Here is a 15788-nt window from a genome sequence, read left to right as displayed (position 1 = left end):
GATTATTGCTTGTGATAGTTGCCTACCATTTCTCGATCCGAAATGTGCGAGAAACTCTCTCCATCTAAATGGCTCTTAAGAAGCAAATTAATTTTATATTATAGTTACTACGCAGAAATCATTTGTAAGTATATTGGCTTCACACTATAGTTATCATAATCTCATTTATCCTGAAGTCTGGAGGAGTATTGGTGTTGCCAATTTCAGAGATTTTCTAAATTTAAGACAAAGATTGTAACATCTATCAAGTATATTTAAATAGTATTTTTCAGGAAATAGTATAATAACATTGTATGTGTCTGTCGCTTATTACTAATTTATTATTCATGCTAGGTAACAAACTGACTTGGCACTACTAGTAATTTGTATCGAGTTTCCTCTTTTCCCAAACAGTTCTTGAAGAGGTTGAAAACATTAAACTTCGATTATTGTGCCGCTGTTGATTCCCAGCCACATACATGAGCTTAAACAAGCAAACCATTAACTTATCTTTAATTAATAATAAAATACTATAAAAGAGGAGAAAACTGTACGAGATGCTGGCAGCATTAGTCAAGATATGTCACAGTCAGACAGTAAAGTAATGTCAAAGTCATGTTAAAATTGTCAATGTCAAATTGTAATATTTATTGCTTTGCTTTTTGCCAATATCAATTTGGTACAAGGAACATTAAACTCACAAGTCGGTATCAGTGCGTGTGAATTCGTGCATCGTAGGGAGAAAACCGAGAATAAAATTTGTGTACATTTTATAATTTCGCAATGATTTTGTGTTGTTGAACTTAACATTTTAGAAACAAAATACGTCGTACAAATTCAGAAGAAATGTGTTCGTGCTTTTCCCTAAACATGACATAAGTGACCAAAATAATATTTTAAAATCAGGTATATTTGTTATAGAGCTCGAAAATGGTGTTCGAATCTATTGTTGTAGATGTTTTGAACAGGTTCCTCGGAGATTATGTGGAAAATTTGAATAGATCGCAGTTAAAGCTTGGAATATGGGGCGGTAAGTTTTTTCTGGAGTGATGTCATAGCTTTCGGGTACTAAGTAGGTAATTGTGGTTATTTACGATCGGTTTTCAATTACAGGCGATGTCGTTTTAGAAAACCTAATTCTTAAACAGAATGCCTTGGAGGAACTCAACATCCCTGTTCAGACTATATATGGTCACTTAGGTAAGTGAAACTAGTAATAAAATAAAACGTGCAATTATTTTAGTTCCACTATTTTCTATTTCTAAAAATATTCATATTCATCAATTGTGTTACAGTCTAGATTTAAGTAGGTTATTAGTTCACACATGCTCTTTATCAACTTACACATTTGACATTTGCACCCAACAAATTAAGGAAATAAACTTTTGGCACCTGATATTATATGTATATCAATTTAAATATAAATACACAACAGAATATAGTACTTTAGATACTGAAAGTTCAAATCCCCTATATGCAGATTTTTTGAGGAGTAAAATTCCAAAAGTCAAATAGGGATCTTTATAGCTCCCTATAATTATAACTTTGCAATTATGAGCCCTGTAAATAACATGCCTAGCATATGTAAGTAATGAAGTATGCACTATAAATGGAAAAGTAATGAAATATGCAATAATATGAAATATACAGCCTATTGTATTTCTTGTTATAACCTTTTCTTAAGTTGTAGTTGTAATATTTCTATTACAATTTGATCAGAAATTTAAAAATAAATAAAAATGAGTCACCAAAATGCTGACAAATTGTGATACCATTTTGTAAATTTAGTTATTCAATTTAGTATTATGACAATGCATGTTTTATCTTTGATATTAAATGTCACTTCACATTACACATGATTCAGATTGGACTCATATATGATACCTAAATACAATTCTAATATCACCATGAACCCATTATTGTCATATTCCTGGGTACTGGCCTGTTGTCAGACTGTCAGGTATTAAGCCTATATACTTAAATCAGTACTTGGCAGACTGGCCAGGTATTGATTTTTTAGGTATTCTGTTCTTTGTCAATTTTTAAGAAAAACTAGTAACTGATATCATAAAAAATAATAATAGATACAAAACAAATACATAACCTACTTCCTTTGGGAGACAGTTAAAAAGCATCAATAGTGAAAAAAACACTGATGAAACCAATTTGAGGTTTCCTCATGTTTACCTTCAGCATTCAAGCAAGTGATAATTAGCTAAAAATCAAAGTGTATGCTTAGGCATTCAGTGCTATATTTGTTGTTAAACATTGCTTATCAGATTAGGAAAATCAGCACTAATGAACTCTATCTGAAATGAAAACAATCACACATTGTTATCACCTACACAATGCATGTTTGCTGTTTTGTTAGTTTATATGTTTAGCATAATACACTTCAAAGTTTATATATAGCATTGTTTGTTCTGAATTTGACTCTTCTTCTTAGTCAATTCCTCATGACTGAGGGTTGTGACCACCTAGAACAGCCCTGTCTATGATCGTCTTCCATGTAGTGTGATTCTGTGCATTTGACTGCTGAGGGTTTTTAAAATAAATTAATCAGTAAGCTATTCAGTTCAATTTATTAACATGTATTCAAATTTATATATTTTTAATGGTATTTAATCTTTAAATAATACAACTTCTTGCTATTCTTCAAAAAGTGTAATTAATAATTATATGAAGATTAGACATACAACAAAGACAATAAATTATTAATTTGATTTTCTTTTGTACTCATTGGTTTATATTAAATGACATAAAAGATATAATGTAAGGAAATTTGTACAAAGATTGTATATATAAAAGTATTTAGCACCCCTTGTGTGTCTCATGGTTGCAGAGCTGCAGTCCCACATAATTTCATTAAAAAAATACACGTTATTTATTAACAATCACAAGCCAATTAGATACAGCCCTATTAATTGACCAAGGTTGTATTGTAAATTATAATAAAAAACATTGTACTCTGAGGTAACTCCTAATTATTATGGAGTAACACAGTTCAAAAGGTGACATCATGCCTTCAAAGTAGTCTTTGATTGTGTTAGTGACTCATATAAACTGAATTTGAAGGTCAACTATCTGTCTGACCTCCACTCTGTGGTGATAACAAATCTGATTTCAATAGTAAACTAAACAGCTCTTATAACATCATAAATTTAATTTATAGCTGTTTTTTGTATATGCGATAACATTGTTGGTATTTAAAATAAACTTAGGGTTGTCTCATATTTTTTAAATATAATCAATCAAATGTAAGTTTAGTTTTAAATAAAATGATCATTTTAGTAAACCTTGTGAAAATCATGAATAAGTTTTTGGTTCTAAAGTTGGTAATCCTATAAGAATTATATACATAACATGTATGTCTATCTTAAAATACTGAACTTATTTTAATTAACATATTGATAACTCATTCATTGTTATCTGTTCCAAGACTAAACAATCTTCATTTAATTAGTATGCTGTTGCAGTATTGAAAGGAAAGTATTAGAAAGTCCAAGTGTACCTACAACTCTACCACTTAGGTAGTACTCAAATCTATTTTCAGATTTATCTTGCACTCATAATATCAATGTCAATTATGTTTATTTTTATAGATAAGCCACCATGTAATTTTTGCTCAAGTGGAAGTGTGTTATGGTACATAACATCAACAGATAAGAAGCAGTTTTATGATTTTAGGAAGTTATTCACAATGTGTTTATTTAGTCTTGGTGATTTAGTGGCATTAACCTCGCTTTAATAGTATCAACGTTATGCATATCTTGTCATATTATTAACATTTAAATTTTATTTTTGATTGATTTCTCCTAGGAAAACTTGTACTTAAGATACCATGGAAAAACCTTTATGGGGCGTCAGTAGAAGCATCGATAGACAGGCTTTTCTTGATTGTTAATCCCACTGCTGAAATCAAATATGACCCTGAAAAGGAAGAAAAAATGGCTCTCGCCTCTAAGCAGGCAGAACTTGCGAGGGTTGAAGAGGCCAAAAAAAAGGAAGCTGAAAAAGGTAAAGTTTAGAGTAATTCTTTATGGTATACAAGACATCAACTATGTAAAAACACAATATTTTTATCCATATATAAATTCTTGGCAAGATCTGATGCTTGTGTAAAATATGTAATACTTTTAGAATTATTATGATTATTATGATGTTATATACAAAATATACTTTAGGATTGTCAAGCTATCCAATACAATATTGACTCCCTTGAAGTTACAGCTGATTCCACAAGAAGGAAGTAGGTACAACTTCAGGTTGAGAGTGAATTGAAGATAACACTCCAGTTGCAAATGCGTTTTTCTCGAGTGCATGGTATTCGCACTTACCTCATTGTAATTCTAAAGGTGCCATATTTAAATGAAAACATTAAGTAGAATTATAGCTTATTATCAACTAAACCTACATTTTTTTATATTTTATAGATCAAAACAAACTAGACGAGACCTTTGTGGAGAAGTTAGTGACGCAGATCATAAAGAATGTTCAGCTGAAGATCACAGACATCCACATTCGCTACGAGGATAGCATAACAAACCCTAAGGCTCCGTTCTCATTCGGTATAACACTTCACAACCTCTCCGTCCACACCACTGACGAGAACTGGAAACAGACTGTGATACAGGAAGCTGTCACGAAAATTTTCAAAGTAAACAATTGCTATTATTTTCTCCTGTTACTATTATTTTTTATCTATTGCTGTTAATTCTATCTTATTTTATCTTATATATCTTATTTGTTATTAAATGTTATCTTTAAAATGTATCAAACAAACACATTATGATTGTAAAGATAATCCACGTGCATTAAAAGCAAATTTATCAATTTCTTATTTGATTTGATAATTGACTTACAATATTTTCAAATATGAGATAATTAATCTCTTCTTCTGTTTAACAGATATTGAACTTGGAAGGTTTGGCTATTTACTGGAATCCAACCACAGAGCTATATTCAAAGTCTGATGCTCAGGACATTAAAACGAGACTACAAAATGAAATTGCAACCAAAACATCGAAACCTTCGCAATATCAATATGGTAAAGTGAAACTGTTAATATTTTTTTTACATGTTAGAAGCAGGAAACGACCATGTAGTCTACCTGAGGTGAATTGGTCTGTGTAACCTAAGGAAATCTAATATGTTGGTATTGAATTTACAAATACCAATACAAAGGATTCCAACTAGAAGCTTATTAAGATATATCAAATCAAATCAAATCAATTTTTTTTTATCCAAAATAGGTTCTTTACAGAGCACTTTTTGAATGTCAAACTACCACCACTTCACAAGGTGTTTCGTTATGGAGAAGAAGCGGCGAAAGAAACTCTATAACACACATCTTTTAAAAAATGGATTTTACAATGTTAAACTTAACCTAATGGTACATGTGGAGCTGGAACTACTTCAGATCACACCATTTTGTCAGTCAAATAATCACTTAGTTTATAGTACGCTTTTTTATATAGCGTTTGTTTAACGACATGTTTGAACTTTTTTTCTGTGAGATTCAAAATGTGGTCAGGTATTTTATTGTAGTAGCGAATACAGTTATCATGAAAGATCTAGCCACCTTGCATAATCTATGTTTAGGAATTGCTAATTTATTTCTATTTCTAGTATTAAAGTTACGGTGGTTACTATTTTTTTCAAACATATCAGTATGTTTTCTTATATACATAATATTTTCATAGATGTATTGACTATGTATCGTCAATATGTTAATAGTGGGAAACAGTTCTCTCAGGAACTCACCACGTCGCAGACTATATATTGACCTTATTGCTCTTTTTTGAATAGTAAATATAGAGTCTATGTTAGCAGCACTACCCCACAGCAGAATGCCATAAGACATAATGCTGTGAAAGTAACTGAAATAGACAAGCCTGGCAGTGGGGATGTCTGTTAACTGTCTAATTCTTCTGACTGCAAAAGCTGCAGTACTAAGTCTGCTGGACAAAGCAGAGATGTGAGGACCCCACTGAAGTTTAGAATCAATGGTTATCCCCAAGAAAACAGTTTCATTGACAGATTGCAAAGTCTCACCATTTAGAGCGACATTCATCCCCATACTTCTTACATTTGGTAGCATAAATTTAATACATTTAATTTTATTAGAATTTAGGAGTAGGTTATTTGCATCAAACCAGTTCTGAATCAAGCAAAGAGTTTCATTAATGACGTTGGTAACCTGTGATTGTCGTTTTACCCAAAACACTAAGGAAGTGTCATCAGCAAACAAAACAACCTCAGATAAATCCTTTACTACATATGGCAAATCATTGATATAAACTAAATGGACTAACTAAAATAGAAATGGACCTAGGATGGAGCCCTGAGGAACACCTATTTTAATATTAGAGCCTGCTGATAATGTTCCATTTACTTGCACTCGTTGTACTCTATTGTTTAAATAAAAATTTATCAACTTTAGAGAATTTCCCTGAATATGTTTTATATGTGCCTTCAAACCAGAACACAGCAGTTCTACATAGTTAGTATTATTATAAGGCAAACCACTTTCAGATATTTTAAGTATGAAAAGATGTTTCGTTACATCAGTACACGTTTAGCAATTTGTGTTGCCTGATACGAGGCCACGACCTTATTATACGAACTTCGTATTACCGAATAATAGAGTTGACCTATTTTTTATGTATATTTTTATTGTCACAAAATAAAAAATACTGGCTTAACATAGGCTATATTTTGAGCATATTGAATTAAATGTAGTAAGAGTAAGAGAAATATTGAAACTAATGCAGAATCTCTCTTAGAACAATGTTGTTCCATTCCAGCTGTCGATATGTTACTTTTACTTTTATTGATGGGTTTGGTTATGAAACAAGCCATAGTCCTAAGCAAATGCTTTGATTGCTTATTGTATATTCTGATCATTATTATATCAGCCTTTATTATCTACTGAATAAAAGCTCAAGGTGTGATGTAATAAGATCTTCTGCCAATCACCTGCGTCCTTAAGGTCGCCTATCTAAAATCATTTGGGCGGCTTATATTATGTCATTCTAGTACTCGTCTGCCCCAACGGCAATCGATTTTACGTTATGCGTGACCAGCCTACCGCCAGCTTGATAATTTATAGCTTTATTGTACTTTTTATCAAATTTAATTAGCAAGACATCATTATAGCACTATTATGCAACACATTTTAGCATTGGGGCCGATAAACGCAACGGCAAAATTAAAGTTGAATCCAAAGCCAGAAGGCGACACGCCCAAGTTCAGCATTCCGAAGGTGATCCTCAGTCTGCATATGGAGCAGCTTTCCGTTAGCCTCAATAAGGCGCAGTATCAGGATATGATGCTGCTGGCTGACTCCATGGATAGGATGAGCAAGGGTGCGCCGTACAGGTTTGTTTTTATTCAATACTCTTATTAAAATTATTCATCATCAACCCATTACTGTCCCACTACTGGGCACGGGTCTCCTCTCATAATGAGAAGGATTAGGTCATAGTCCACCGCGCTGACCAAGTGCGTATTGGTAGACTTCACATACATTTGAGATTTTTTTTTATAAATCTCTCACGTATGCAGGTTTCCTCACGATGTTTTCCTTCACCGATTTGCAAGTGATAACTAATTTCTAATACGCACATAACTTTGAAAAATCAGAAGTGAGAAGAAGCCTGAGATTTAAAACTCGGACCCCTCGATCGAGAGGCCGAGTTTCTTAACCACTTTATCACTGCTACTTTTAAAAATATTAATGAAAATTAATTCAATTATAGTGTGCTCCATCTCTAACTTCGCACACCCTATCCTACTTTTCTTATTTGTCCTTTTCTCTTTCCCATGCATAGCTTGTATGGAAGAGATCACTGCTTAGCGATAAGGCCGCCTGTTCCATACTACTTTAAACTTAATTAAAGCTACTGTTAAATTCTATTATAAGTGTGCAATAAAGTTTATTCTATTCTATTCTATTCAATACATACCGCAAACAATTTTGAATGAAAAGCGTTGTTCATAGAGCAATAATGATAAAGGTGGAACCCTTGCAAGTCGACTGCTGGGGTGCTATCGTCACGTTGCTATTTGGTTAAAATGTTGGCAACGTTAGTATCATATGTAAAGACTTGCTACATTCATTTTATAAAAGAAGCATAAAACATGTAACAAAACCGGTATATTTTGTGGTTTGAAGTAATCATTATCTATATCGTTCTAATGTTGTTTTGGACATTTTAAAGGTCACATTCTATTGCCATGATTAATTTCCTTGATTAGTTTAATTCAACACAACAATTTCAAATCTTATCATATCGCAAGAATAATTAACCTATTCATAATTTTTTTTTTTTTCAGAAAATACCGTCCCGATGTGAAAACGTACAAGGGCCACTATAAGGCATGGTGGCGTTTCGCGTACAAGTGTATTCTAGAGGAGGAGGTGTTACGTCGCCGCCGCAACTGGGACTGGACGCACATGTTAGCGCACCGGCAGCTTTGTAAGGACTACGCCTCGGCTTACCAATGCAAGCTCAGCAATAAGGGCAAGGTGCCCTCCGACCAACAGTGCGTTCTGGATCAAGCTGAAAAGACCCTGGATCTGTTAAATTTGGTCGTTATCAGGCAGCAAATAGAGTTGGAGGTATATTGTGTTGTATAATTGAATTGGCTACGATTATTGTAATGCAAATTGTTAGGAGTATTTTTGTTATAGTTTGATTCTTATAGTAAACATAAAAAGCTTTGATTATTTACTAAATAGAAATTTTAATCTATGAACAGTTCGAATTAGTATTAAAAGGTATACTTAATGACAACTGTTAAAACAATTGCGCTTCTGTATAAGAAGTTAAGGTGGAAATTCTGTTTTAGGTGGAGAGACTTGGCAAGCTGGAAGCGGAGGCTAAGAAATCCCGTGGATGGTTCAGTGGTTGGTGGAGTGGAGGAGGCTCTAAAGACGACGAACTCACTGAAGGAGTGGCCATAAGTAAGAATAGATACTTATTACTGACGTTTTTAAGTCTGATTGTTGAGTAGGAAGCGTTGCCTATCATTGATGGTCTGTAGCATACCGCACCATGCTGGTCCACTCCATATTGATGGAGCTCTGGGCCTTTACTTTATAATTATAATTAGGGGACAAGATATCATATATTTTCAATTTATAATTAAGTTTATGTTGTTAGCTAACAAATCTGTTGCATTCCAGTGAAACAATTCGAAAAGGCAATGACATCAGATGAAAAAGAGAAACTATTCCGAGCGATCGATTACCATGAGAATTGCGCTCCGCTCCACTTGCCGACCGAGTATGTGGCGGTAGAGAGCACGTTTAGGCTCGACAAGCTGCAGGTGTCCGTGAATGATGTGTCCGAGGTGTTGCGTGCCTGTGTGGAGTTCGTCGAAGTGGATATGAAGCAACGACCCAGTGCTAATGCTTTGAGGTATGTTATTTGATGGAAAGCAATTATATAGTCATCAGACTTATACATCAGTATCATATCATGTGAGTAGACATATCATAGCCTGACACTGAGTACCCTGACAACATACATAGAATACCCAGGTATCCACGACATACATGAAAGATAAATACACATTGAGACACAGATTGCAAATTACAAATTCATTTATCGGAATTAATGCCTCTTTGTGGGACAGATCGGTATATTCAGCCATGTAAGGCATTAACTTTAAACACCCACGCACATACACCCCAGTAATGTTCTCTGTCATTTAGTTATCTGTCTGGTTGGGTGATAAATCCCAAACTGCATATTAGTTTTTTTTTGCATTTCGGATTTATAATTTTTTTTGATTGGTTAACTTAATTTCCAGGGTTGACGTACAAATGAAAGCATTCACTGTATCGGGTGTTAAGCAAGGCGACTTTATACCCCAGCTGGTTACATCAAAGGAGGTCACCAAGGATGTCAATTTGCTTAATGTTGTGTTCGAGACTAATCCTTTGGGTAAGTGTGACATGTTTTTATGTGAAATTGTTATAATTTGTGCAAATGGTTTTACACAATTTGAATACGTAAAGTAACATGATACATACTACTGGATATGGTTTAAAATGCGTTCATAATTTGTCTCTAGGGGATTATGACCATTTACTGAGCTGATCTGGTAGTCTTCATTTCATATTTGATGTTCATTTTTCTTTTTTTGTCATTTTCCAAGCTACTTTCAATTTATAATCCGTGTGGTTTCAGATGGTACTTGCGATCAGCGTGTTAAGGTCCTAGCTAGGCCCTTACAAATCGCATATGACGCGCAAACTGTTATAGAAATTGTCAATGTGTTCAAACCACCTGCTGAATCGTCCGCATTGACCACGTGAGTTCTTAAATGATATAAAATATTTGATTAATTTAGTACAATTGTGTAGTTTGTGTAAAATTAGATTATGCTGAAAAATATTTTGTTTGTCTATTCTCAGAAATAAGTGTACAGGCTATTTTTAAATTGCTCATTATATAGTCAATTGATTAACTTAAGTAAGTGAGACTTAAGTAAGACTAACCACTTTTTAATTTTAGGCATGCTAAAAACTTTTCTACATAAATAACTTACAGACATAAATATGCATGTATGTATGTAAGTTTACAAAGTAAATGCTGATATTTCAGTTTACAAGCGGCTGCTGAGAATAAATTGTCGGATTTGAAAGAGAAGTCAGCTCTGGGCATGCAGTATGCTGTCCATCATCACACTTTCATCGACCTGGACATCGACATTGCGGCCTCGTACATAATCATACCCCAAACTGGAAAATATAAAGGGTGAGTGGCATAATAAAATTATACAAGGTGAGAATTGAAAACTGTGCGAATACCAAAAATGCTGAAGTCTCCTTAAGGATTGCCGAAAAATTCAGAAGAGTAACATGTATGTATGAAATTGTATGTATCATTAGATTTTAAAAAAATATTTTTTCTTAACTGTTAGGGTATCTCTAAGACTCAGTACAGAATAATTGTTTTGTAAAATAGTCATCACGAAAGTTCTTCCATGAGTGTGTAGAGGCCGCGACAAGCGGCGTATGTCGTCCGCACACGTATCGCCTACGCATTATGAGGCGAACCCTAACCAGAAATATAATGACCTATATTGATAAAAAAATACATGACTATATTATTGCTTCATTTTATAGTAACTTTCATTACGTTACATAAATGTTATATTTATAACTGAGCAAATTTTGGTAATTTCCTCAATTGGTAGAATCCTGGAGTGTACTTCATGAAGTTGTTGCAATGTGGATATGTAGATAAATATTAATCTAAATAATATTTTGTGTGCAGCAACGAAGCGTGCGTGGTGGTGAAGCTGGGTGCGATCAGCGTGAAGTCGGAGCCGCGCTCGTCGGCGCTGGACGTGCACCGCCTGTACAAGGAGGGCCGCGCCGACGACGACATCCTGCGCGAGATCACGCTGCACAGCTACGACAGGATGGCGCTCAAGCTCACCGAGATGCAGGTGATAATGCACAAGATGTTTATGAAGGATGTGATTTGTTTGGGAATTTTTATGCCATTAAATAGTTAGTAGAACAATACCCAGAAAATGAAAATAAAATCATTCATCATAATTTTCGTTCGCGTTTAATTGTTTCGTTTGAAAATAGCCAAAGCCAGCCAGAGAGAGCCAGAGAATATAAGTCAGAGAGTTTTTATGTTTTTTTTTTTTTTATAAAACATAAGAGTAATTATTTATTGAGTGCATGTTTTGTATTATTTTACATTCAAAACAATTCCGCGTTGACTCTTTATTCTAAATTTACCAAGTAATTTTACAATTTCAATATTTGAAAAAATACTGTAGATAAGCGGAGTATCTAGCCAATTAGCAAACTCTTTCAAAGCCTTCAATGCTAATTCTGAAGAAGTGACACTGATAATGTATTCACACTAGAGTGCTGTCGAATCTACAACAATATTTTATATTGTGCATATAACATAAATATTAATCATTATTTTTTTTATAATATAGAAGTAGCAGACGAGCATGTAGCTCACCTGATGGTAAGTGGCTACTGCCGCCCATGGACATCCGTAATTAACCCCAGATAGGATTAGATATTTCTACCTGAGGTCGGCCACAGATGCGCCGCTACCCAGAGGACTAAGCTGGAACGCCTCGGAAAAATATGTCTCCCTTACCACGCCCGTCAAAACAGAAAACAGCAGTTGCCAAACACTGCTGTTATTAGGCAGAAATAGGTGTCGCGGCGGTGTCGCCGAAGTCGAACCAAAAAGGGTTCTACCACCTTCAAACCACATAAAATATTGTCAGGTGGCATGTAAAATGTTGTCAAGTAGGTCCTATATATGATGTCATTCCGTGTACAGATAGTGGTGGCGAGCGCGGGCGAGGAGTGGCAGCCGGCGATCGCGGCGGGCGCGGCCACGGCGCTGCACCTGCTGCAGCCCACCACGCTGCTCATCCAGATACACAAGTGCCTCATCCCCGACGACCCGCGCATGCCCAAGCTCAAGGTGCGCGGCGAGCTGCAAAAGATCGCCGTCAGCGTCTCCGAGGACAGGTTACACTAGAATTGAATTACCCACTATTAGTTATAGGACTTTAAACGTTCGAACTGTAAGCGTTACAATGTAAGATGGGTCATAATTGTATTAGATTTTTTAAACAAAATTGAATTGGTATAGTAAATGGTCATTGCCACCGATGTGCGTCTTTCACCAAATCGTTATAAAAAAGGAGTTATATGTAAAATCACTGAAGACTCTAGTAGTAAAAGGTGATATTTAGAAATCCTCTACTTGTAGTATTGTCGCTCGGTACTTAAATATGTGCCTATATATGTTTTTTGGAAAATTTGGGTTATGGAATACAATTAAAATAGACTACAAACAAAGTAAAGTCTACTTCGGTTTCATAGCTTATATTTTGAGCTAAAATCCTACATCAAATACCCGCATCAAATTTGGTAATAAGCGGGACTTTGTTATAAATATTAAACCAAAATAAAATTAATGAATAAATATGTATTAGAGTTCGCATGTAACATCTATGGTATAAAATAAAGTGTATCATAATAACTCAAAATGTATCATTTTTTACAGATTGTTGACTCTGTGCGAAATATTAGTGAGCATGCCACTGCCCCGTTCTGATGAATCAACACAACTAAAGGTATGTTGCTGCTTTATTACATTTATTTTAAAATAATATTATATTCTTTTCCTGTTTCACTTTAATTGCTTATTTTTTCTTTTGCTTTCTTTATTTTATTTCAAGTTTTTTTAATGTTATTTGTGTTTCCATCTGAAGATACATAGCTACAAGTTAGCGTACATGGTGTCAGGCCGCCATATCGATACCAAGGTATCGTTTCAAGACGCAGCTTTTGGCGAACGCCGTGAAAGTGTTAAAGTGAATAACTCACTTAAAATGTTCATAAAATGATACTTAGATTAGTCAATAATATAATGTTAATAGAAAAATATTTAGATAGATAATAGGGGAATATAATATTATAGTATAATAATTAGCTTTGTTATCTGACATTAGTTTTGTTGCACCTATTATTAGTATTAGTAGATACACAGAGTAGAATAATTAATTTTTTTGTTATAAATTTATTATGTTAGCACTTATAAGTGATCCATTCAAAACTAGCCCTGCACTCTGACATTTTTTATGTTTATTGAGGTTACAATATCGTTTATTGCCCTGCAAAGAAATTTCTGATGGAGTGAAATATGATAATATCAATTTATATGTTCGGGATCTTTATGTAAATGCCGTTATTTCGGGAATATTACAAAATTATTACATTAAATGTAATCGCATCTACATTAAAACAATTATGAAAATTAGTTCTATAAAGATTTAGCAAAATAGCATAAAACATATTTCTTAATTTTTTTAATGTTTCACAGGCCAGCGAATCGAAGGCTTCCAGCTTATCCCTCCTTAAATATTTGGATCCCGCTGAAAAACAAAGGAGAGACACGGCTAGATCCAAACAACGGAAAAACGAAGAACAAACCGTACAGCTCACTGAAGTAGAGGCGTTCTTTATAATGAAAGGTAGGATCCTTTGTTAACAAATATGTCGTAAAGAAATCAGTTGACGTCAAATAAATAATTGTGATATCGCTAGTGCCCTATGTGATTTTTACCACTAATCGTACGAATATCGAACCATTTGACATCACGACGTAACGCCGAGCACTGGAGGGGCGGCTAGTTTTACAGGCAGTTCCCATTCTGTGACCAAGTCAGAGTCTTACCATAAGTCTAATTTATTTATAATGCCTGTAACGATCTCATATGGGAAACCCGTCAAAATTTACAAAGGCCTTTTATCTTAATAACCTCGTGTAGATCAATATACGTTTAAATTCTTCTTTCACAGAATTAGTACTCAGCGTGAATCGCAAGACAATAGATCTGACAACGGGGTACGACAAATTCCTTGTGTTTTCGCTCAACCTCCTAGAACTAACCGCCACTCAGAAGACCTTTACCCTCGAAGCCACTGTTCGTTTGGGCTCTGTCAGTCTGCAGCACCATAGAGTGGGACAACAAGTTATTAATATGATCGAAACACCTGAAGTAGCAACTGGAAGTGGTACTGAGATTATGACTAAATCTGACAGTGGCACTGAGATTGTTAAGAAGGTGGAAGGTAGCGAAGGCGCAGAAGTAGAAGTCACCAATCAATACTTGTTTACTGTTACGTACAGCAATGTGAGTTTATTAGACTTATTTCTTTTTTTACTAACGTTTTGCAATTGCGAGGATCTTCTCTACATTCACTAAAAATATTTTTTTTTAACTTTTGACATGAAATAAAAAAGAATATCTAGCATTGCAAAATATTTTTTATTTAGAATAATATATTGTGTACATAAAACACAATTACATTTAAACGTATATTAAATTTCAGGTTGATAAGAAATGTCCAGAGTTTAGAAGTCACTATGGATCAGTCGAACAACTGATTGAGTTGGATTTCACGACGCTGCGTGTACTATTGCATCTGCAAGGCTTGCAGGAAATATTAGTCATTGTCAATGAATATCAGGTAAGTGTATTTTTATATAAATAATTTTTCAGTGTCTGTTGCAAAAGTGCTTCTGTAACTACCAGTACTAAATTGGAAAATTCAGAGTGATCTAAATAGTTCAATTTTGTATTTATACATAATATATTTATCACTACGCAATATATACATATATAGGCGTATTTAAATGTAAGTTGTTGATAAATCTACTCTTTTTAACAGACTCGCCTACAGGCCATTCAAAGCACAGTGGATAGATATGCGAACGCTGGGCCCTTGGAAACTATTGTCGAGGACGAAGAGCTTTGCGTTGCTAAGTCTAAAGGTAAGTTTTGATTCAAAAGCAACAATACAAACAGGTTGAGTTTAGATAAGAGTAATCATTTTTGTTCTTCAACTTGTTGTAAATTGCTAAAATTCTTCTTTTAGACAAAACCGTAAATGTTAAATGTTTGCTTAATTTACAAATGTATCTATTATTAACAGTGATTCAATAATAGTGAATAACGCGTTAACATGATTATGCTTCGCCGTAGTTGAGTAATAATGACTTTAAAAAAAAATACCTGTAATTCCTACGTAAAATAAATGTCTACAAAAAACTTATAGCTTTCTCCAAGGGTAATCGCTTCGTCTCACCTATAGAATATGTACAATACGCCAAATAAACACACGCTTCGGTCAGGTATGCTAACGTTCCACAATTGACGACCCGCGTGGCGGAGCGGTCACCATGCCGGTCTGACGCGCAGAGAGTCCCGGGTTCGATCCCCTGCCAGATAGATTT

At 34.4% G+C, this 15788-nt stretch overlaps 1 protein-coding gene across 1 annotated transcript in view; it reads left to right on the top strand.

Annotated features, from left to right (window-relative positions):
• Nucleotides 1-635: 635 nt before the first annotated feature.
• Vps13 (vacuolar protein sorting 13C) overlaps nucleotides 636-15788 on the top strand; it is a 58293-nt gene continuing 43140 nt past the window's right edge. Inside the window, 19 exon segments of the mRNA XM_073083514.1 lie at nucleotides 636-1009; nucleotides 1093-1179; nucleotides 3799-3996; nucleotides 4413-4636; nucleotides 4888-5026; nucleotides 7161-7359; nucleotides 8317-8602; nucleotides 8833-8947; nucleotides 9170-9404; nucleotides 9799-9932; nucleotides 10179-10302; nucleotides 10596-10748; nucleotides 11271-11445; nucleotides 12318-12511; nucleotides 13053-13122; nucleotides 13872-14022; nucleotides 14351-14685; nucleotides 14885-15022; nucleotides 15224-15326. Coding sequence (XP_072939615.1) covers nucleotides 910-1009; nucleotides 1093-1179; nucleotides 3799-3996; nucleotides 4413-4636; nucleotides 4888-5026; nucleotides 7161-7359; nucleotides 8317-8602; nucleotides 8833-8947; nucleotides 9170-9404; nucleotides 9799-9932; nucleotides 10179-10302; nucleotides 10596-10748; nucleotides 11271-11445; nucleotides 12318-12511; nucleotides 13053-13122; nucleotides 13872-14022; nucleotides 14351-14685; nucleotides 14885-15022; nucleotides 15224-15326 — 3160 coding nt within the window. The 5' untranslated portion in view covers nucleotides 636-909.

The sequence above is a fragment of the Epargyreus clarus genome, unplaced genomic scaffold (genome assembly GCF_041222505.1).
Source record: "Epargyreus clarus isolate Ecla_fem2 unplaced genomic scaffold, WU_Ecla_fem_2.2 ptg000019l, whole genome shotgun sequence".
Taxonomy (NCBI): Eukaryota; Metazoa; Arthropoda; class Insecta; order Lepidoptera; family Hesperiidae; genus Epargyreus; species Epargyreus clarus.
The sequence above is the reverse complement of the archived record's forward strand: the minus strand, read 5'-3'. Positions and strand labels throughout refer to the sequence as shown.